Consider the following 23,186-nt stretch of genomic DNA (forward strand, 5'->3'; position numbering starts at 1 on the left):
AATTGCCTAGATTAACGGCAGAAGAAATAGAATACCTAAATAATCCCATATCAGAAAAAGAAATTGAACAAGCCATCAAAGCACTCCCTAAGAAAAAATTGCCAGGGCCTGATGGATTCACAAATGAATTCTATCAGACATTCAAAGAGCAACTAATCCCAGTACTATACAAATTATTTGATATAATAAGCAAAGAAGGAGTCCTACCAAATTCCTTTGATGACACAAATATGGTACTGATTCCAAAGCCAGGGAGATCAAAAACAGAGAAAGAAAACTACAGACCAATCTCCCTAATGAACATAGATGCAAAAATCTTAAATAGAATACTAGGAAAGAGACTCCAGCAAGTAATCAAGATGATCATCCACCATGATCAGGTGGGATTTATACCAGGAATGCAAGGATGGTTCAACATTAGGAAAACCATCTACATAATTGACCATATCAACAATCTAACAATCAAAAATCACATGATTATTTCAATAGATGCTGGAAAAGCCTTTGACAAAATACAGCACCCATTCCTATTGAAAACCCTGGAAAGTATAGGAATAGAAGGACCTTTCCTAAAAATAATAAACAGTATATACCTAAAACCATCGACAAGCATTATATGCAATGGGGATAAATTAGAAGCCTTCCCAATAAAATCAGGAGTGAAACAAGGATGCCCATTATCACCCCTATTATTCAACATAATACTAGAAACACTAGCAGTAGCAATTAGAGAAGAAAAAGAAATTGAAGGTATCAAAATAGGCAATGAGGAGACTAAGCTATCACTCTTTGCAGATGATATGATGGTCTACTTAAAAAAATCCTAGAGAATCAACTAAGAAGCTTGTAGAAATAATCAACAACTTTAGCAGAGTTGCAGGATACAAAATAAATGCACATAAATCATCAGCATTTCTATACATTTCCAACACATTAGAGCAGCAAGAGGTAGAAAGAGAAACACCATTTAAAATCACCCTAGACAATATAAAATACTTAGGAATCTATCTACCAAAACAAACACAGCAATTATACGCGATCAACTACAAAACTTTCCAAACAAATAAAACTAGATCTAAACAATTGGAAAAACATTGATTGCTCATGGTAGGATGAGCTAACATAATAAAAATGACCATTCTACCCAAATTAATTTACTTATTTAGTGCCATACCTTTCAAACTACCAAAAACCTTTTATACTACATTAGAAAAAACTATAACAAAGTTTATTTGGAATAACAAAAGATCAAGAATATCAAGGGAAATAATGAAAATAAATGTGAAGGAAGGGGGCTTAGCAGTACCAGATATTAAACTGTACTATAAAGCAATGGTCCTCAAAATGGTATGGTACTGGCTAAGAGACAGAAGGGAGAATCAGTGGAATAGACTTGGGGTAAATGACATCAGCAAGACAGTGTATGATAAACCCAAAGAGCCCAACTTTTGGGACATGAATCCACTATTTGACAAAAACTGCTGGGAAAATTGGAAAACAATATGGGAGAGATTAAGTTTAGACCAACATCTCACACCCTACACCAAGATAAATTCAGAATGGGTGAATGACTTGAATATAAAGAGGGAAACTATAAATAAGTTAAGTGAACACAGAATAGTATACTTGTCTGATCTCTGGGAAAGGAAAGATTTTAAAACAGAGCAGGACTTGGAGAAAATTACAAAATGTAAAATAAATGGTTTTGATTATATTAAACTAAAAAGCTTTTGTACAAACAAAAACAATGCAGTCAAAATCAGAAGGGAAACAACAAATTGGGAAAAAATCTTTATAACAAAAAACTCTGACAGGGGTTTAATTACTCAAATATACAAGGTGTTAAATCAACTGTATAAAAAAAAAATCACGCCATTCCCTAATTGATAAATGGGCAAGAGACATGAATAGGCAATTTTCAGATAAAGAAATCAAAAGTATCAATAAGCACATGAGAAAGTGTTCCAAATCTCAAATAATTAGAGAAATGCTAATCAAAACAACTCTGAGGTATCACCTCACACCTAGCAGATTGGCTAAAATGAAAGAAGGGGAGAGTAATGAATGCTGGAGAGGATGTGGCAAAATTGGGACATTAATGCATTGCTGGTGGAGTTGTGAACTGATCCAACCATTCTGGCTGGCAATTTGGAACTATGCTCAAAGGGCTATAAAAGACTGCCTGCCCTTTGATCCAACCATATCATTGTTGGGTTTGTATCCCAAAGAGATCATAGATAAACAGACTTGTACAAAAATATTTATAGCTGCGTTTTTTTGTGGTGGCAAAAAACTGGAAAAGGAGGGTATGTCCTTCAATTGGGGAATGGCTGAACAAATTGTGGTATATGCTTGTGATGGAATACTTCTGTGCTCAAAGGAATAATAAACTGGAGGAATTCCATGTGAACTCGAAAGACCTCTAGGAATTGATGCAAAGCGAAAGGAGCAGAGCCAGAAGAACATTGTACACAGAGACCGATACACTGTGGTAAAATAGAAGGTAATGGACTTCTGTACTAGCAGCAATGCAATGATCCAGGACAATTCTGAGGGATTTATGGAAAGGAATGCTACCCACATTCAGAGGAAGAACTGCAGGAGTGGAAACACAGAAGAAAAGCAACTGCTTGAATACACGTGTTTGAACACAGGGGTTGAGGCAGACATGATTGGGGATTTTGATTCAAAACTACCGCACCAATGCTATGATCAACAATTTGGAAATAGGTTTTGATCAATGACACATGTTAAAACCAGGGAAAATGCGCATCAGCCAGGGGAGGGGGGAGGGCAAGGGGTGAAGGGGAAAGTAGGAGTATGAATCATGTAACCATGTTAACTTTACTAAAAAATGAATATTAATAAGTGTTTAAAAAATATCTATTGCATGGAAGTACTAGTATAAATTTCTTCATCAGACTCTTTACCCACTCAGGAAGCAGGGACTGGGAAATCGAGGGAGAGAGAAAATCTGAATCATAAAATACTAGAAAAACAATTGTCAAAAATAATTTCTATATGTAAATGAAAAAAAAAGAAAAAAGAATGAATGGATCAAAGAATAATCATAGAAAAAGAAAGTTTCATTAAAGAGAACAATAGCAATGAGACAACACATCAAAATTTATAGAATGCAGTTGAAGCTATACTTGGGAGAAACTTTACATCTCGAAGTGCTTACATCAATGAAATAGAGAAATAACAGATCAATGAATTGAGCATAAAAGTAAAAAAACTAGGAAAATAACAAACTTAAAATCTCCATTAAATACCAAATTGGAAATCCTGAAAATCAAAGTAAAGACAAATAAAATTAAAAGTAAGAAGACCATTGAACCTAATAAGAAATACAAGGGACTGGTTTTATTAAAATTTAATAAAACATATAAACCATTGGTTATTTTGAGTTTTTAGAAAGAAAAACAAATGATGAGTTTTAAAAATGAAAAAGGTGAAATCTCAATCAATAAAGAAGAAATTAAAGCAATTATTGAGAGTTATTTTCCCAACTATATGCCAATAAATCTTGATAATCTAAGTGAAATAGAGGAATATTTACAAAAATATAAACTGCCCATATTTACAAAAGAAGATATAGAATACTTAAACAACCCTGTCATTGAAATTTAAATTAAATAATCCATCAAATAATTCTCTAAGATAAAGGCACCATAGCCAAATATATTTACAAGTGAATTCTACCAAACATTTAAAGAACAGTTAATTCCAATATCATGTAAACTATTTGAAATACTTGGAAAATTAGGAATCCTACCAAATTTCTGCTCTAAAACAATTATGGTTCTGGCATTTAAAACAGAAAGAGAAAAATAGAGAAAGAAAACTATAAATCAATTTCACTAATCAATATTGATACAAAAAAAATTGAACAAAATACTAGTAAAAAGATTATAGCAGTATATTTTAAAAATCACACACACTGTTACCAGGGTCATATATACTAGGAATTCAGGACTAGTTCAATATTAGGAAAAGTATAAAAATAATTGAACATATTAATAACAGAAGGAAAAAAATTCAAATACTTTTATCAGCAGATACAGAAAATGCTTCTGAGAAAATATTATACTCATTCCTATTAATAACACTCGAGAGCATAGGAAAAATTTCTTAAAATAATAAATAGTATCTATCTAAAATCAAGATCAGGCATTATCCATTGTGAAGATTAACTTGAAGTTTTTCAATTGAGATTAGGGGCAAAGCAAGGATATCCATTATCACCACTATTCAATATTGTACTAGAATTGCTAGCTTAAGACAAGAAAGAGATGTTGAAGGAATAAGAATTGTCAACAAGGAAATAAAACTATCACTCTTTGCAGATGATTTGATGGTATACTTAGAGAACCCTAAAGAATCAACTAAAAAAACTTGTTTAAGTAAGCAACAATTTTAGCAAAGTTGTAGGATATAAAATAAATCCACATAAATCATCATCATTTCTGTTACCAACAAAGCAGCAAGTAGAGATTGAAAGAGGCATTTTATTTAAAATAACTACAAACAGTATAAAAAACTCGGGAGTCTACTTGCCTATACAAACTAAAGAACTATATGGACATAATTACAAAACACTTTTCAAACAAAGACATCCAAACAACAGAAGAAATATTAATTATGTATGGGCAGGCTCAGCCAGTATAATAAAAATGACAACTATACCTAAATTAAGTTTATTTTAGAAGCATACCAATCAAACTATAAAGGAATTGTTTTATATAGTTAGAAAAAAATTGTAAAAAAATTCATCTGTAGGAGCAAAAGCTGAAGAAAATTGTTAGAATAAAGGAGCCAATAATAAATGTTTAATAGAAAGGGAGAGAGAAAGTCTTTGTGGTGAGTCTCTCTTCCAGCTCCCCCCTGAGGCCGAATATACACTAGGAGACTTTAAGGGGGTGTCACCCCAAAACTGGGTGACCTGGATGGTCACCCATCAGGAGTTGGGGGTGAGGCTTCCCTATAAGACAAGGTACGTAATACCCCAAGTCAGTTAAATTCACAGCAGGTGGTCCAGCTTCAAGATGGAAGTAGCCAGACTAAGCTGTGGTTCCCCTCTCCCTTTGTTGTCTCTCAGGCACACTGGGATGCTATCTGACTGATGAATGGATTTTATTATTTGTAACTTGGAGATTGGGGAAAGGGGTGAGGGCAGAGGGATTTTGGGGTGCCCTCTTTGATATTCCTATGGGCTCCATCACTTAAGTGGGAAACCCAATGGTTTTCCCACTTCTAAGCATCTCCCCTCTCCCCTTCTCCTTCTGTTTCTATTTCTATCCTTTTCTATAATTATAAGTTTTAACTGAAAGGGGTTTCTCAGCAAAGTTGGGAATGGATGAAGGAGACTAAGAATTTGCTCCCAAAATGGAGTCCATAAACTTATCTTACTCAATGATTGAAGTCTTGATGGGTGAGATGTGATGGAATGGCTTTGATCAGAGAATCAGGGTTCAATTTCCAAAAGAAGATCCTCAGGAAGCCCTCAGGACTGGATTCAAGCTGGGATATCCTTTTCCTCTCTCCTCCCAGTGCTTTGCCTGAAGACCTCTCCTCTCCTTCCTCCTCAGAGAAATTCCCAGAATTCTCTCTGGTCTCCAACTGTCAGCAACTGTCAGCAACTGCCTCCTCTGGCTCCTTTTTGTCCCATCCCCCTTGCACAAATCCCATCCTTACAATATGAAGAGAAGCATTTTTTTAATGTGAAGGGGACCTAGCAATATCAAATCTTAGATTATATTGCTAAATAGTAATCATCAAAATATTATAATACTGGCTAAGATATATAATGGGGGTTCATGGAATAGCTCAGGTACACTATATGTAGTATTTAATGACTGTAGTAATCTAATGTTTGATAAACCCAAAGATCCAAATTTAGAGGTAAGAACAATTGATAAAAACTATGGAAAATTGGAAAACAGTTCAGCAGAAATTTGACATACCATATAACAAGGTGAGGTCAAAATAGGCACATGATTTGGATATAAAGAATGATGTTTTAAGAAAATTAGAGGAGCATGGAAAAATATACCTTTTGGAACTATAGATAAGAGAAGACTTTAAGACTAAATAAAAGATAGCACGGATTATGGAAAGTACGGGAAGATTTTGCAAAATGAAATCAATGTAGCCAAATTTAAAAGGAAAGCAAGAAAGTTGGGAGGTGGCATTAGAGAACTTAGAGTAAGTTTCTCTGATAAAGGTCTCATTTCTCAAATTTATAAAAGTCTAAGACATTCACCAATTGATAAATAGCCAAAGATACAAACAAGCAGTTTTCAGAAGAACAAATTAAAGCTATCAATACTTATTTAAAACAAAATGCTCTGGGTCATTATTTATTAGAGAAATGCAAATTTAAAATCACTGAAATACTACCTCAACCTATCAGCTTGGCTAACATGACTGAAAAGGAAAATAACAAATTATTGAGGAGATGTGGAAAAATAGAAACACATGGATTGTTGATAGAGTTGTGAACAGATCCAGCTATTCTGGAGGACAATTTGAAACAACTCAAAGAGCATAAAAGTGTGTATACTCTTTGACCAGGTAATGCCTCTACTAGGTCTCCATACCAAAGAGATTAAGGATAAGAGAAAAGGACCTACATGCATAAAAATATTTTTACCAGCTCTTTTTGTGGTGGCAAAAATTGGAAACTGAGAGGATATTCATTAATTGAGAAATGAGTGAATAAGATGTAGTATATGATTGCAATGAAATATTATTGAAGGGGAGTAGCTAGGTGGCTCAGGATTGAGAGCCAGGCCTAGAGCCTGAAGGTCCTAGGTTCAAAAACACAGTATTGATTCTAAGATGAAAGTTATGGATTTTTTTAATGATGTGAATGGTTTTAGAAAAACCAGCAAAGATTTGGTATGAATTAATGCAAAGTGAAGTGACAGAACTAGGAGAACATTATACACAGTCACAGCAATATTGTAAAGATGATCTGTGAAAGACTTAGCTTCTCTAATCAATAAAATGATTCAAGACAATTCCAAAGGACTCACAAAAAAAATTGCTATTTACATCCTGAGAGAAAACTGATGAATTCTGAGTGAAGAATGTAGCATATATTTTTACTTAATTTTCCTTGCCATTTTTTTTGCAACATGGCTAATATAAAAATATGTTTTTATAGGATTTCACATATATAATTGATATAACATTGCTTGTTTTCTTGGTTGGGGAGGGGTTGGAGGGAGACAGGAAGCTTTGAATTCATAATTTTTTAAATGAATGTTAAAGTATAATTTATGAAAATCAAAAATTTTTCCCCAGTTATCACCTTATGTTCTGATATTAAATGCATTCATTTTGATTATGCAAAACTTTAATTATATGTAATCAAATTTGTCTATTTATCTTCCATTATTTCTTGCTTGGTCATAAACTGTTTCTCTGTCCAGACAAAGACCTAAAAGCAATTTCTTACATGGTCCTCTAATTTACTTTATGTCTAAGTCATGTATCCATTTGGAACTTATGTTGGTATATGTTTTAAGATGTTGCTCTACACTTAGTTTCTGCCAGACTCTTTAAAATAATTTTCCTCATAGTTTTTGTCAGATAGTTGGTTCTCATCCCATTAGATGCTATCTTTGGTTTTATCAAACACACATTTTGTGTCCTTTTGCTTTTGCATTTTTTTGTTGTAATCTGTTCAAATGATCAACTTCTCTATTTCTTAATTTTGATTTAATTAATTTTGATTATTATAAATTTGAATAATAATTTGAAATCTAATTCTAATAGGCCCCCTTCCCACTTTTATCATTATTTCCCTTTAAATCATCAAGCTTTTATTTTTCCAAATATATTTTATTAATAAGAATATTATATTTTTTAATAAAGCTGTTAAATTAATTCACCTTTTCCCTTCCCAGAATAGGTTTTGTCTTCATACTCAATACAGATGATGTAATTAATGGGCATAATGATGCTGGAGTTGCCCTTTGGCGAGTTATCAATTATGTTACTGAAGAATATAACATCACACAAGCTTTTGCCACCATAATAAAGGTGAGGATGTGTAGAAGAATATAATTTATTTTTCAATTATATGACCCTTTTCCCTTGAATTCTTTACCATGTGAACAAGTTCCCAAAAACAAAAAATGAGAAATTAATAAAGGAGCAGACATCATTGCTAGTCATAAATTCAAAGACCCATATCCATTGTATGTCAATTGTCACACCAACACCTCAGTTGACAAACATTTGATCTCTTTGCCAAGTGAAATGACATGGCATCCAAAAGTAACACTCATAATGCCATAAATCTTACAGAGAAGGAGAGTGAAAATTGTAAACACTGTCACTTAATGAAATTGAAAGAAGCAGTAAAAGCCAAAAACAAAATTAAAGACAGATGGCTAGAAAGATGCTGTCGATCAGTATGAGGACATTTAAAGATGCGGTATAAAGCAGGAAAACTGACAGACAAAAAGTAGAAAATAGCTGTAGGTTTTTAAAACAAATGCTAGCCATTGCCAAAGACACCAAGGCCTTTCACATTTTCACTCTGACATCACAGTTCACAATTTCCTTCTTGGGAAAATGGAAATGACACTGAAGAAAACAGAGAGAAAAAAGTTAGCTGGGCTGTAGGAGGTATATGGTATAAAAGACAACAAAATCTTGATGGTAATGAGGTATTAATTCTGAAGATATATGAAAGAAGGAAAGTTATCAAAATGTAGGATAAAATTTGAATCTTATTAAGACCCCAAATGGTTGTTGAGAAAACATCAGTACCTGTGGACTGATGTGCCTACTTCTTTTCCTTTTTATGAGAATACACTATATACTAATCAAAGGCATCCTTAATAAAGGTACTAGAAGAAGGCAATGTCTTTCACAAGCAATATCGCAATTTAAAAATAAATCTTTATGCTACAATTGACAGGAATGTTAAAACATAGACACCACTATGCTTATTGCTTATTGTCAGTAAAGAAACCTTTGATTCATTAATGCAAATGCCATCCTAATGACTGTTCTCTATTAAGACATCGCCTATGTGCCAAAATCATATAAAATTTCTTCATAACTCTAAAAACAATTTTGTTTAGTAACTGATTATTAATGCCAAGTGAGACCAAAGAAAGGAGACATTGCTGCTTGCTGAATGTGTTTTCTACTGTTAAAGAGACGGTCCACTATAAAATGCAAATTTAAAAGGTATCCCCTGTTGATGGGGAGATCCTGCAAGTGCTATGTGAATGGAAAAAATGAGACCAAAATCAGAAAGGTTGAGGAAGTAGAATCGAAAAGACTATCATTGGGATATTTTAGGAAAAAAAGATCCAACGCTGACTTCAAATTTGTAATCCTGAGTGAATAGAAAGATAGAAGTACTGTCAATAAAAAATTCACAAAGTTTAAAGAACAAATGGGCTTAGTGATTATCTCTATGAATTGATTCTTAGATCTACATAAGGCCCTACCTTCTCTCCTGAGTTCCATCTTAGCATCACCAGCTGCCTTGTAAACATCTCAAACTGATGTCCTAGAGACATCTTAAACTCAAAATGTCTAAAAAATTATTATATTCCCCCCTCCTCTTTTCTGAACTTTGCTGTTATTGTCCAGTGCATAACAATCCTGAGTCACCTAGGCTTTCAATCTCAGTGTCCTCTTTGACTTTTTACTATCACTTGGGCACACTCATTTCCTATGAAATCTATCATCTCTGATAATCTGATAAAGACAGCTTAGTTGATAAGAAGGTAAGGAACCCGCAAGATCTTTTAGCTCATGGTTCCAACTCTGTCTCCGGGAGCATGGAGTTTATTATATATATTTCAAGACTCATTTCACACAAAAGAATGCCCCCAAACTTCGCAATTGCGCAGAAATACAGAATAGAACAAGGCCAAGGCTGAATTTTGCCTGGCCCATTATTGAAAGCTAAGTCTGGGAATACTTTCTCAGGGACGAATAGCCCCCACTGGAGGAGGTTTTTGTCTAAATTTTGTCCGGTTTTGACCTTGACTAGTCTAGAAACAGATTCAGAGCCCAGGCAACTTTTTGCTTAATTTCTGTCTTTAGTTTTGGAGAGTTGTTAACCTCTTAACTGCTGGTTTGCTAAGAGCTTAAAGTTTTCTAATATGAAAAGGTGTGGATTAGAAAAGGAGTCAAAAGAAGAGTCTCATATTTGAGACTATTTGAGACTGTTTCTCTTATTGGCCTCCCACACATTTCCATCTTCATGATATCTCTTACATATTTTCTCTTTTCTCCACTCACGTAAAAGACCTCCCCAGTGTAAGCTTTCATCACCTCATGCCTCATCTATTATAAGAGCCTTCTAAGTTTGTTCTCCCTGTCTTAAGTCTCTTCCCCATTTCAGACTATCCTCTATTCAGTTGTCAAAATGATTTTCCTAAAATTCAGGTATTACCATTTCATCCAATAAATTCCAGTGAATCCTTATTACATACAGGATCAAATATAAATTCCTTAGTGTTTTTTTAAACTTTAACATCCTGGCCCCTTCTTCCCTTTTCAGTCTTCTTACATTATTCCTTCCCTCCTCCATCCCACATTCTGTAATCCACTAACACTGACCTACTTTCATATACCTCATCCATGTCACTGCATTTCCCAACTATGTGCTTCTTTTGGCTGCCCCACCTCATGCCTGGAATGCCCTCCTTGCCCACCTCTGCCCCCTGATGTTCATGGATAATTGTAAGTCTTGTCTCAAATTCTACCTTTTGTAGCAATACTTCCTATTCTATTTACTCCATTCTTAGTTCCTTCACTCTGAGGTCAGTTTCTTTTTGTGCCATATATATCTTGGAAGTATGATTTTTTTTTGCATGTTTTCTTTCTCCTTCTGCTTTAGGAAAAGGACTGTGTTTTTTGCCTTTCTTAGTATTCCTAGCACTGAACATGGTGCTAGGACTTGCACATAGTGCTTAATAAATTTTGTGAACTGATGAACTCAGTGATTGGAGGAAGAACTATGAGTTCTCTTTTGGACCTGCTGCATTTGAAATGCCCTGGGGATATCCATAGAAATATGTTCATCAGGCTGTGTGTAATGTAGGACTGAAGTTCAAGAGAGATATTAAATCTGGAAATATATTCTTCTGAGCCATCTGTATAAAAAGATGATCATTGAACCCATAGGCACTGAGGAAACAACTGAGAGAAAGGGTATAGAGAGAAGAGAGTCTGGAAAAGAGCTTTAGGAAACACCCATACATATTAGGCATGAGGAACACCATGATCTAACCAAAGAGACTGACAGAGTACTGGAGAGGCAAGAGAAAAATTCAGGGTGAATAGTGTCTTCCTAACACAGAGAGAAGAATTATTCACATTATTCACATTCAAGAAGCAGGGTAATTCAATATTGTTATAAGCAACAGTGATCAAGTAAAATGAGGTCTGAGAGAAAAAGTCATTGAATTTAGCAAAAAACTAGTAATATCTGCCATAGAAGCTAGAGTGATTTTTTAATTTGCTTTTTGGGGGGTTAGCCTTTAAGGCTTCATTTTGTACTTCCTAGTCAAAGACTTTCTTAAAATCAACATAAAGTTAGCTCAATAGGTTTTATATTCTTCATACCTTTCAGCTATTTACATGACTTTATAGATATAGTTTTCCATAGAAAAAAATTTTTGAATACTCTGTTCTCTTGTAATATTTTGACTAAGAGTAACCTCAATTTGTGAATATACCACTTTTCTAAAGATGAAAAAGTAGACATATGGATTGTAAGATGCTGATATAGATTTTTTTAATCTTTTCCATTTGTTCAGAATCTTTTCCACTTTGAGATCTTAAAAATGTATTTAAAAATGGTATTACCTTCTGCCCAAATTGCTTCTCTGGGTATCTGGTCAGGTTCACAAGTCCTTCCTGACTTTATCTTTTTAAATTCCCTGGCCTTACCTTATTATAGTACAACAGAAATTGAAATTGTGGAGTACAAAACTGGTGGAATCACTGTCATTGCCAGTGAGATTAGGTCATTACATATACACCTACAGATAAGTTTCATTTCACATTTATTTGTTTTCTTCCTGGTTTCATATTACAACTGTTCTTGAGATGACATGATTCAGCTTGGTTTCATCCTACGTTCCTTTTTGGCTTATTTTCTATCAGCTTCTTTCTATGGTCTAATGACTTTATACTGCATGTCATTTTCCATTATTTTGTTCTGTAATATTTTGTCAATTTACTTGTACTTTACTTTGGTTGCCTATGAGTACCATGATTTTCTGATTTGTAGTGATCATATTCTGGTACTTTTGCATTTTTTTGTTATTTTGGGGCTTCTGTTTATGATAAAAGTTTAACATTGTTTAAATTAGTCTATGAAATGTTAATAGGACTGATGCTTTAATTTTCGTTAATTTCCCATTTTTTGAAAACAACAGCTTATTTAATAGATCAGTTTGTAGTTGTTATAGTACCTGACAGTATAGTATTCTCACTTTTATAACTCTAATTTCATTTTCATTTTATTCTTTCTCTGTCAAAAATGTAAAAAAACTTATTCTCATTTTACTAAAACATCTATAATTAATCAATTTCATTTTTGTATTTGTGATCTCTGCTCACTATTTTCAGTACTAATTTTAATTCTCTCATTTTCAAAAATGCTTATGACATATTGATATGAAATTTTTTTCAGTCTTACACTTCTTGATCCTGAATATTTTCCATATAATATTGTTTGTTCTCTTTTCTCTCTTTATTAACAATACCAAGTATGTTTTGGAGGATGTTGTCCATTTTGTCAAATAGATTTTGGTAATTTTTTTTAACCCTTGTACTTTGGTGTATTGTCTCATAGGTGGAAGATTGGTAAGGGTGGGCAATGGGGGTCAAGTGACTTGCCCAAGTCACACAGCTGGGAAGTGGCTGAGGCCGGGTTTGAACCTAGGACCTCTCTAGGCCTGACTCTCACTCCACTGAGCTACCCAGCTGCCCCCCTTTGGTAATTTTTTTTAATGAAGAGATGGGGAAGTTTCCTATAGGCATGAAATGTTGCATGTGCTTTTAGATATGGTCACTATATCATTAATTTTATTTAACTGTTTTATTTAGTTAATTAAGATCTATCACAAAGTGGGAATAATCTGAAAATGTTTATAATGTAAAAACACATGAATACACTTTTTAAAAAACTCTTACTTTCCTTCTTAGAATCAATATTCTGTATTAGTTCCAAGGCAGAAAAATGTTAAGGCTAGTCAATGGGACTTCAGTGACTTGCTTAAGGCCACACAGCTGGGAAGTGTCTGAGGCCATATTCGAACCCAGGACCTCCCATCTCTAGGCCTGACTCTCAATCAACTGAGCCACCCAGCTAACCCCAATATACTTTTTTTTTAAAACTATGTAACAGAGGTTAATAGAAAAAATGAAATCTTAAGTGTTAAGTGTTAATCCATGCTTTTATTTTAATCAGAAATTTAAATAGTTAATTTCTGAAATTTTAAATGTAAGTGGGAGAACAAAATTCATTTTTCAAGAGAATATATATGTATATATATTTAACAAAATGAAATATTACTTTATTTACCCATTGTAGTTCCCGTTCTGATTGAATGCAGTGAATCAGTGATTGAAATGAATGAAAATGCATATATTAAGTGCTTATTATGTAATTTTGTTTTATTACATAAAAATATTTGCCAAGCAATGTGCAAAGTCTGGGGGTTACAAAATGAAAAATTGAGACAGTTTGTGCTCTCAGGGAGCTCACACTCTAATTGACAACTTAAAAGAAAAATCCATTACATGTGCTAAGTATATAGTGTTAGGGTAGATGGTGAGGCCCGAGCTTTTTCTGGTATTTAAATAATTAAGATGACAGCCCCAGGGGACTACAGGGCCTAGGGACAAGGCAGATGGCAAAATCTAGGAGATGCCAAGAGGCAATGGTAAGGCAGACAGCAAGGACTGGTATTCTTCCATAGCAACAGAAGGAACAGTTACTGATTTCCATATCATTCAGAGCCTGTAAGGAGCCAAGCAATGAGGCAAGAGGGCAAAGTGGCCCTGGAAATGGTGTTCTTCCTACCTGTCCATCCTGGGGAGATCCTGGGACCTCCAGAGCTGAGGGAGGGGATGATGAGGGAAGGCAGAAGCACCACTTCTAGCCCTTGTGTAACCAGGATTGCTCTAGGACTGCCCAGAATGAAGGGCTCTGGTCAGAAATCTGTTAAGCAGTTTTTAAAAGCCCTTATTAAATTATGTGATCACAATATAGCATAGTGGAAAGAATCCAGGATGGTGAATCAGGAAATCTAAGTTCTAGTCCCTACTCTCTCAGCATTTCAATGCTATGTGAACATTTAACCCCTACAGGCCTGAGTTTCCTCACCTAGAGAATAAAAGAATAGCACAAGAGACAACTCATGAATAGAGCTCTAGATGTGGAATTGGGCAGACCTAGGTTGAAATCTTACTTCAAATATTTACTAATTGTGGGACTCCCTTCTCTTAGCCTCAGTTTCCTCTCTGTAAAATAGGGGAGGGCTAATAATATCAAGTATTTGATAGGATTACTTTGTCAATCAAATGGAATAATAAATGCAACATGCCTTGCAAATCTTATTATTTTTATGTTAGCTATGATGATCCTTATTTAGTTCTAACATGCTAGTCTATCACTTTGTTGAATCTGTTTCCTTTCTAGGTTAAATGAAATATTGATTATATTTTCTAATTTCTAGAAGACATGAGATACTCATTTAATTATGTATTACTGATACATGGCCTTTGTGTATTTTTACAAAAGTATAAGACATATTTTACTCTTTAGTCCTTTTAATCAAGACATATAAAAGTATAAAAGTAAACTGGCTGCATTAAAAGTAAAAAAATATATTCTTGTTTTCACAGATGTACCACAATGTGAAGGGAAAAAACTTGTTAACTGTGGACATTATTAAAAGTGTTTTGAAAAGTACATTTCCTGATGCTAATCTTCAGAATATCCTAGGAGTCCATTCTGAATATGACATAAACAGAAAGGTATTGTGAGGTGGGGAAAAGCTCCAAAAATAAAATTGAAGTAATTTTTCAAATAAGTATTTATTCTTGTCATAAGCTATTCATAAGGGACACTATTATAGTTTCCAATTAGGAATTCTATCTTCCATAAGAAAAAGTAGGGGTAGTGAGTGGCTTACAGAAAAACATTAGTCATTACTATTACCTATACCCAAAAGAGAATGGCATCTGGTCTTAGAAGGAATGGTTTCTGGAATTCCTGAAAGGAGTAAAATTATATTAAGATTCATCAAGGCCTGAAAAATCAAGTTTTCTTAATGAATGGGATGAAAAGTGGAGAAGGTAGTATTAGTTGTGATTGGGATGAAATTTAAAAGAGAAGATAGCTTGAATGTTCTCTGAATGAAAACACCGGCTTTCCATAGGAGTGTGATATGACAGTGTTAAGAAAAAAGGATATATTGTTTGAAACTAGAATGATTTAGAGTCATGAGCAGATTATCAAAAGTTGACAATAAGAGACTTTTCATAACTCAGAATCAGTTTCGAACTATATTCTTTAATGTGTAGTTTCATATTTAAAATAATAGAATGCAGATTAGTTTCAAAGAAAATATTAGCTTGCATTTTTCTCTTTGTGCTTGCATGCCCTTTGCTTTTTTCTAGCCAAATTAAGTCTAGCTTTTCCGAAAAGAATTGTCTTCTTTTATACTACCAAGTGATATCTCTTGAGAGGCCAAATCTCTTCACATTCACTCCCTGACCAATCTTCACTGTGAATTAGTTCTTCTCAAATGACCTTTTCGATCCCTATACAAGAGCAGAGACAAAGTATGTGAGGTAATGGACATTTCTGGGCTTGCCTGACTTAGACAAGATACACATGACTTTTACCACAACAGTAGTGAAAACCTTTTTAACTTGATAGGACTTGTTAGAGTTTATTCTCTGATGGCTTAGACTTTGAGGTCTGTGTATCACATTCCAGTTATGGGTCACTACAGTATGACTTTACTAGATAATGTTTTTCATTTTTGTTTTTCTAGTTTTCCTATTTCAGTTACAGCCGTAAATCAGTCAAAAAATGCAGCTAGATGGCCCAGTGGAAAGAATTCTGGACATTGAGTCAGGAGTATCTGAGTTCAGATTTGCACTCAGACACTTACTTGTTACGTGACCCTAGCCAAGTCATTTGATTTCTTTCTGCTTTAGTTTATTGAAATGATAATAGTACCTACATCTCGAGGTTGTTTCAAGGATCAAATGATATAATATTCATAAAGTACTTTGCAAATCTTAAGTTCTAGCTACTAATACTAATAATAGCAATAATAATAAGTGGCAGGCACCATGGATACAAGACAAAGAATGAAATGATCCCTATTCATAAAGAACTTATATCCTAATGGAAGAAACAGGTACATAGAAAAATACATCTATGGCATAGATTTAAAGTTAGTCACTACAAAGGTATATGAAGTTGTTAAACATGAGGTAGGCATATAGGCTTCTTGCATTTGGAAGGATCAGGATGGATTTCCTGCAAAAGATGCTGCCTAAGCTGTATGTTAATGGAAGAGGGACTCCATAAGGAGAAGCATGGAGAGTCTGCATTCCAGACATGTGAGAGAACCACTGGAAAGGCACAGAGATGAGAGATGGAAGATCCTGTGTGAGGAACAGAGAGAAGGCCAGTCTGGCTGGGTTGCAGAGTGTGCAGAGAGGAGAATAAAGTTCATTTGAGACCGGACAGGGAGGATGGGACATCTAGAAAACAGTAAGAACTCTCGTTCTCTTCAAGTTATACAATTCTGTGATTTTTCATTTTATTTACACATTGATCTCAGGTTCCATTAAAATATTTTTGTTGCTTAATTAAGCCTTTTCTCAATTCTGTATTTTGTCTTTAAGTATTGACATCTATTATTTCTAGAACAATAATATAATGAGGTTACAAAGGGTGTCCCAAACATCAGCTACTAAAACTTAAACCTGAACTTTGACTTTTGATATTCTTGGGACACTGTAGATGTATTTTCTATATGTGTTGTCTGACCTTTTGATGGGAAAATCCTTGAGAAGAGAGGCTATGCCTTATAAGTGATGGGCAAACCTCGGCCTGCCAGCCAGATGTGGCCCCCTGAAGTGTTCTGTCCGGTTGGGCGACATTATTCCTAATCTGATGAATACAATGAGTAGGATACAATACAATGAAACTTAGAAAGAGTTGCCTTAGAAACAGATAGATGAGCATTTCCTTTCCTTTGGCCCCCTCTTTAAAAAGTTTGCCCATCACTGCCTTATACTGTTTCAATTTCCATGCTTAATTAAAGATGATACTAAACAGATTGCATTCATTCAGTGAATGTATGCTAAGATGGATTTTGCTGACCTGCAGTTGTTATTGCAATAAATTAGATATAATAATTCTTATGTTTCTTATACAATAAGAAAACAATTTCCATGTAGCAAAAAAATAATCTGTAGAACTTGTCTCAGAACCTTTATCTTGGACAGATGTTTAAGACAGACAGTGGAGTAGGCGAAGAATTGAATTAGAAGAGGAAAGTGAGCTGTATTACATTTAAGAAATTACTGTGCTTTAATGAACCTGAACTTTTCCCTAACACTGGCCCATCCTTTTAGAATTAGTAGCTTTCTACTGATGTCCTCTCTAAGATAAATGGAACACCACAGACTCCAAAGAGTTAAAGTTAGCTGTCACCTAAAAGAAAATGGAGTGACTTGTGGTAACCAGCCAGCATGTTCCGTTGGCATCCATATTATCTATCAGTCAACAAACCTTTATTAAGTATCTGTTGTGTGCCAGGTACTGTGCTAGGCCTTTGAGGATACAAAGACAAAAATGAAACAGTCCCTGCTCACAAAGAGCTTCTATTCTTTTGGGAAGACAGGTACACATGTAAAGTATACAACATAAAAGCAAAATAATTTAGGGAGTTGGGAGAAGATGACTACCTGACAGCTGAGGAGATCAAAAAAGCCTCATAGTGGGTGTTTCAAATATAATGTCAAGAGATCTAGAAAAAGTCTCCTTGGGCTAACCTATTATGGATGGTTTTTTAGGAAAATATGGGCAAGAGTTATTTAGTATGAGAAGACCTAGATAAGTTGTAGTTTACATCACTGAGAGATTCACTTCATGGAGACCAAAAGTCTATAAAAATTATTTACAAATTAATCATAGTGGGACAACTAGGTAGCACAGTGGATAGAGTGAGTGCCAGCCTGGGAGTCAGGAGGACCTGGGTTAAAATTTGGTCTCAGATCCTTCCTATGTGACCCTAGGCAAGTTACTTAACTCCAGTTGCCTAGCCCTTACTGCTCTTCTGCCTAAGAATCATACGTAGTATCAATTCTAAGGCAGAAGGTAAGAGTTTTTAAAAAATTAATCATGATGTAACAGTGACTCTGTGTTTTTAAAAGCTATGGAAGTTAATCATAGCTTCTTCTCATATGAGAAAAACCTAATGACATACTAGACAGACTGTGTCTGTTATCTCAGAGTCATATAACTAAGTTTGAAGAGGCTTCTCATCAGGAGTCTGGCCACCCACTGATGGATACTTTCTTGGTCAGAATAGTGAAACTGTCTAAGTAAGGGATAGGAGGGTTCTGTTATTCATGGATGGAAGGAGAACCCTCAGCTAAAATCACAAATCTTTAAAAAAAATTGTCATACATAATTTCTCAGGGAAAAAGTGAATTTCATTATTTTATTATTTTCACATTATAGGGTAGCTTATAGAAATTTACCTTAATTCAGTTATTTTCATTGAGAGAATTTTAGAATTTTTAATTATGATATTAATGCACCATCTTTCTAGCAATGTTACTTAAAGTTATTGTCAGGCTTTCTGCAATACTATAAAAGGTATTTTTGTAATACCTTATGATTTGTTGGAATTAATTTATTTAAATTTCTTACTTTCTCTTTTCTAGGTTAGAATGTTCTTGTGAGTCTAAAGCAGTTTGCTGAAATTCTAATGTATGTAATGGGAGCATTTAAAACCTTGCTATTTTTAACTTATTTGGGTAGTTACATCCAAAATAAATTTTAAGTTGCCTTTCATGTTTGCCAGTGAAACATTCTGATAATTCTACATCCACAGCTGTGTAGCTTAAAACAGAGGTTGACAGCAATTGGCACACATGCTAGAGATTAGCACATGAAACCAATTTTTTTTCCCATGGGACTGCTTCTGACTGAAGTCTCAGAATCACATTTGCAGTCATCAAGAACTCTTAAGATTTTATTAGTTCCTAACGTAACCAGAATCTTGAATCTGAAGTTATTATTGGGTAGTGGTACCTCAATGCCCTCCCCTTCATCTCCACTATATTTTTTTACTTTTTGTCTGGTTCTCACAAATATTGCCCACCAAGTTCCTAAGAGGGTGATCTATGCACAAATTAAATTCTATTGCAAATTAACCTTGCAAATATTTATCCCTTTTCCTTTGTGTTTACCCTTTTCAGCTAATGTTTTGAGCTTTGGTATGTAAGAAAACATCTTCTTAGACTGGAGGCCTTGTGTTTGCTTTTATTAGATTCCTTTGTTTTTTTAAAAAGCTTCATTTTCACTTACTGGGGCTAACATGAATAAAGTTTTTTCAGCATCCTACTAATCTTCTCTTAGCAGAAGATAGAATACAGAGCCTCCTTTTGCCTTGCCAAGGAAGTGAATGCCTGATGTTCAGGACCGTCTGTAATTTGATATCAGAGCTCTCTATCCTTATCTCACCTCACTTTCCTTTTCTTCATGTAGATTACACTTCATACTGATGGAGCTATTCTTCATCCTTTAAATGTGCTCCAGGCAGGCTTCTTGTCTTTACAGATATAATTCTTTATACCTGGAATATCTGTCTTCCCCTTATTGCCTACTGAGGTCCTAACCATCTTTTAAATATCAAATGCCACTTTTTTTTAATCCTTACCTTCTGTCTTAGAATCAGTACTGAGTGTTGGTTCCAAAGCAGAAGAACAGTTAGGGCTGCTAGACAATGGGGTTGTGACTTGCCGAGGGTCACACAGCTAAGAAGTGTCTAGACCAATAAGTTTAGAAAGAGCAATTTCAGTTGAATGAGGAGGTCAGACTCAAGGACCTCCCATCTCTGGGCCTGTCCCTCACAGAGGACAATGTTTTATAGTTCTCTAATGCACCTATTATGTAACAGTAGTTACTTGTGCTTACATCATTACCCAGCTAGACCAAACTCCTTAAGGCAAATGACTCTAATCCATAGTTATTTTTCTCCCCCCAGTGCCTAGTACAGTGCTCTGAGTCAAGTCAACAAGTATTTAGTAAGAGCTTCTGAGTGTCAGGCACTGAACTAACTTGGAGATTTTTTAAAAGGCAAAATAGTGTCCTTGTTCTCAAGCAGCTTATGGTCTAATGGAGGCGACAACATGTAATCAACCATGCACAGATGATATATAGAGAATAAACAGGACAGATTCTCAGAGGTCAGACTTGGACATTAAGGGGAATCAGGAAAGTTTTCTTTTTTTGTTAGATTGAAAATGTTTATTTAATTAATTGATTTAGAATATTTTTCCATGGTTACATAATTCATGTTCTTTCCCTCCCCTCCGACCCCCACCCTGTATCCAATGACTCACCAGGTTTTACATGTGTCATTGATCAAGACCTATTTCCATATTATTAATATTTGCATTAGGGTGATCGTTTTAGAGTCTACATCCCCAATCATGTCCCCATTGACCCATGTGATCAAAAAGTTGTTTTTCTTCTGTGTTTCTGCTCCCACAGATCTTTCTCTGAATGTGGGTAGCATTCTTTTCCATAAATCCCTCAGAATTGTCCTGGGTCATTGCATTGCTGCTAGTACAGAAGTCCATTACATTCGATTTTACCACAGTGTATCAGTCTCTGTGTACAATGTTCTCCTGGTTCTGCTACTTTCATTCTGCATCAATTCCTGGAGGTCATTCCAGTTCACATGGCATTAGAAAAGCTTTCTTAAAGAAGATGAGTTTTTTGCTCAGACCTGAAAGAAACGATGGGACAGAGATGTGGAGGAAAAGATTTCCAGGCATGAGGGCAGTTAAATTAAATATATATTTGGGGAATAGGAAGTATCTTGTGTCAGGAAAATCAAGAAAGTCTGGATCACAAAGTATATGAAGAGAGTAAGATGCAAAAAGCCCAGAAAGGCAAGTGGCAAACAGGTTATAAAGACCTTCGAATTCTAAACAGTAAGTTTTTCATTTGATCCTGAAGTTGATAAGAAGCTACTGGAATTTATTGAACAGGGAGTGGAGTTTCCATGGTCAGACCTATGCCTTAGGAAGACCATTTTGACAACTAAGTCATAGTCTAGGATAGTCTAGATTGAAAAGAGACTTAAAGCAAGCAGGGAGACCAAACTAAAGGGTTTTGCAGTAGTTCAGATAATGAAGTGGTGATGACGTGCACTAGGGGACTGATGGTGTCAGAAGAGAGAAGGAGAACAGATGCTCATAATGAGAAAGAGATTCCAAAGGGTAGGGCCACAGATTGGATATGGGGAGGAGGAGGCCAGTGTGTGTGAGGGGTGTAGGATGATATCTAGCCTGTGACACTGGATGACTGGGAGGATGATGGTGCCTCTACACTAAGAAGGGAGTTAGAAAGAGGGCAGAGTTAGAGAGGGAGAGGTAAGTGTGATATGTAAGAGACAGGATTAATTTAATAGGTTTAAAGAGCATACATTTGAGATGTCCAAAAGACCTTGGACTGTGAGGCTAGAAGTCAGAAGCAAAGTTAGCATAGATGATTAGATCTGAGAGTCATCTGCATAGAGATTATCATTGAATCCTCTGCCAGCCAAAGAGCATGGAGAGAGATGAGAGCAGGGACTCATGGGATGTCCATGCTTAGTGAGAACACCTTGGATGAAGACCTAGCAAAGGAGACTTCCAAGGAATAGTGGGTTCTGTAGGTGGAAAACCAGGATAGAATAGTGTAATGGAAATCAAAGGAAAGAGGATAGTGACAGTATCAAGGACTTTAGATGTATCAAGAAGGATGAGGACCAAGACCGAAATAATGAAAAAAAAAATGTGAAGGAAGGGGGCCTAGCAGTACCAGATATTAAACTATACTATAAAGCAGTAGTCATCAAAACAATATGGTACTGGCTAAGAGACAGAAGGGAGGATCAATGGAATAGACTTGGGGTAAGTGACATCAGCAAGACAGTGTATGATAAACCCAAAGAGCCCAACTTTGGGGACAAAAATCCACTATTTGACAAAAACTGCTGGGAAAATTGGGAAACAATATGGGAGAGATTGGGTTTAGACCAACATCTCACGCCCTACACCAATATAAATTCAGAATGGGTGAATGACCTGAATATAAAGAGGGAAACTATAAATAAATTAAGTGAACACAGAATAGTATACTTTTCAGATCTCAAGGAAAGGAAAGATTTTAAAACCAAGCAAGAGTTAGAAAAAATTACAAAATGTAAAATAAATAATTTTGATTATATTAAATTAAAAAGGTTTTGTACAAACAAAAACAATGCAACCAAAATTAGAAGGGAAACAACGAACTGGAAAAAAATCTTTATAACAAAAAATTCTGACAGAGGTCTAATTACTCAAATATGCAAGGAACTAAATCAATTGTATAAACAATCAAGTCATTCCCCAATTGATAAATGGACAAGGGACATGAATAGGCAATTTTCAGGTAAAGAAATCAAAAGTATCAATAAGTACATGTGAAAGTGTTCTAAATCTCTAATAATTAAAGAAATGCAAATCAAAACAACTCTGAGGTATCACCTCACACCTAGCAGATTGGCTAAAATGATAGTAGGGGAGAGTAATGAATGTTGGAGGGGATGTGGCAAAATTGGGACATTAATGCATTGCTGGTGGAGTTGTGAACTGATCCAACTATTATGGATGGCAATTTGGAACTATGCTCAAAGGGCTATAAAAAATTGTCTGCCCTTTGATTCAGCCATACCATTGTTGGGTTTGTACCCCAAAGAGATCATAAATAAACAGACTTGTACGAAAATATTTATAGCTGCGCTTTTTGTGGTGGCAAAAAACTGGAAAACGAGGGTATGCCCTTTTATTGGGGAATGGCTGAACAAATTGTGGTATCTGCTGGTGATGGAATACTA

General features: G+C 35.0%; 1 protein-coding gene across 1 annotated transcript in view; it reads left to right on the forward strand.

Annotated features, from left to right (window-relative positions):
- UGGT2 (UDP-glucose glycoprotein glucosyltransferase 2) overlaps nucleotides 1-23,186 on the forward strand; it is a 261,577-nt gene that overhangs the window by 105,362 nt on the left and 133,029 nt on the right. The window contains exons 15-16 of the mRNA XM_044667227.1: nucleotides 7,917-8,052; nucleotides 14,905-15,036. Coding sequence (XP_044523162.1) covers nucleotides 7,917-8,052; nucleotides 14,905-15,036 — 268 coding nt within the window. The remainder of the gene's footprint in view (nucleotides 1-7,916; nucleotides 8,053-14,904; nucleotides 15,037-23,186) is intronic.

Source organism: Gracilinanus agilis, chromosome 3, assembly GCF_016433145.1.
Source record: "Gracilinanus agilis isolate LMUSP501 chromosome 3, AgileGrace, whole genome shotgun sequence".
NCBI classification, from domain to species: domain Eukaryota; kingdom Metazoa; phylum Chordata; class Mammalia; order Didelphimorphia; family Didelphidae; genus Gracilinanus; species Gracilinanus agilis.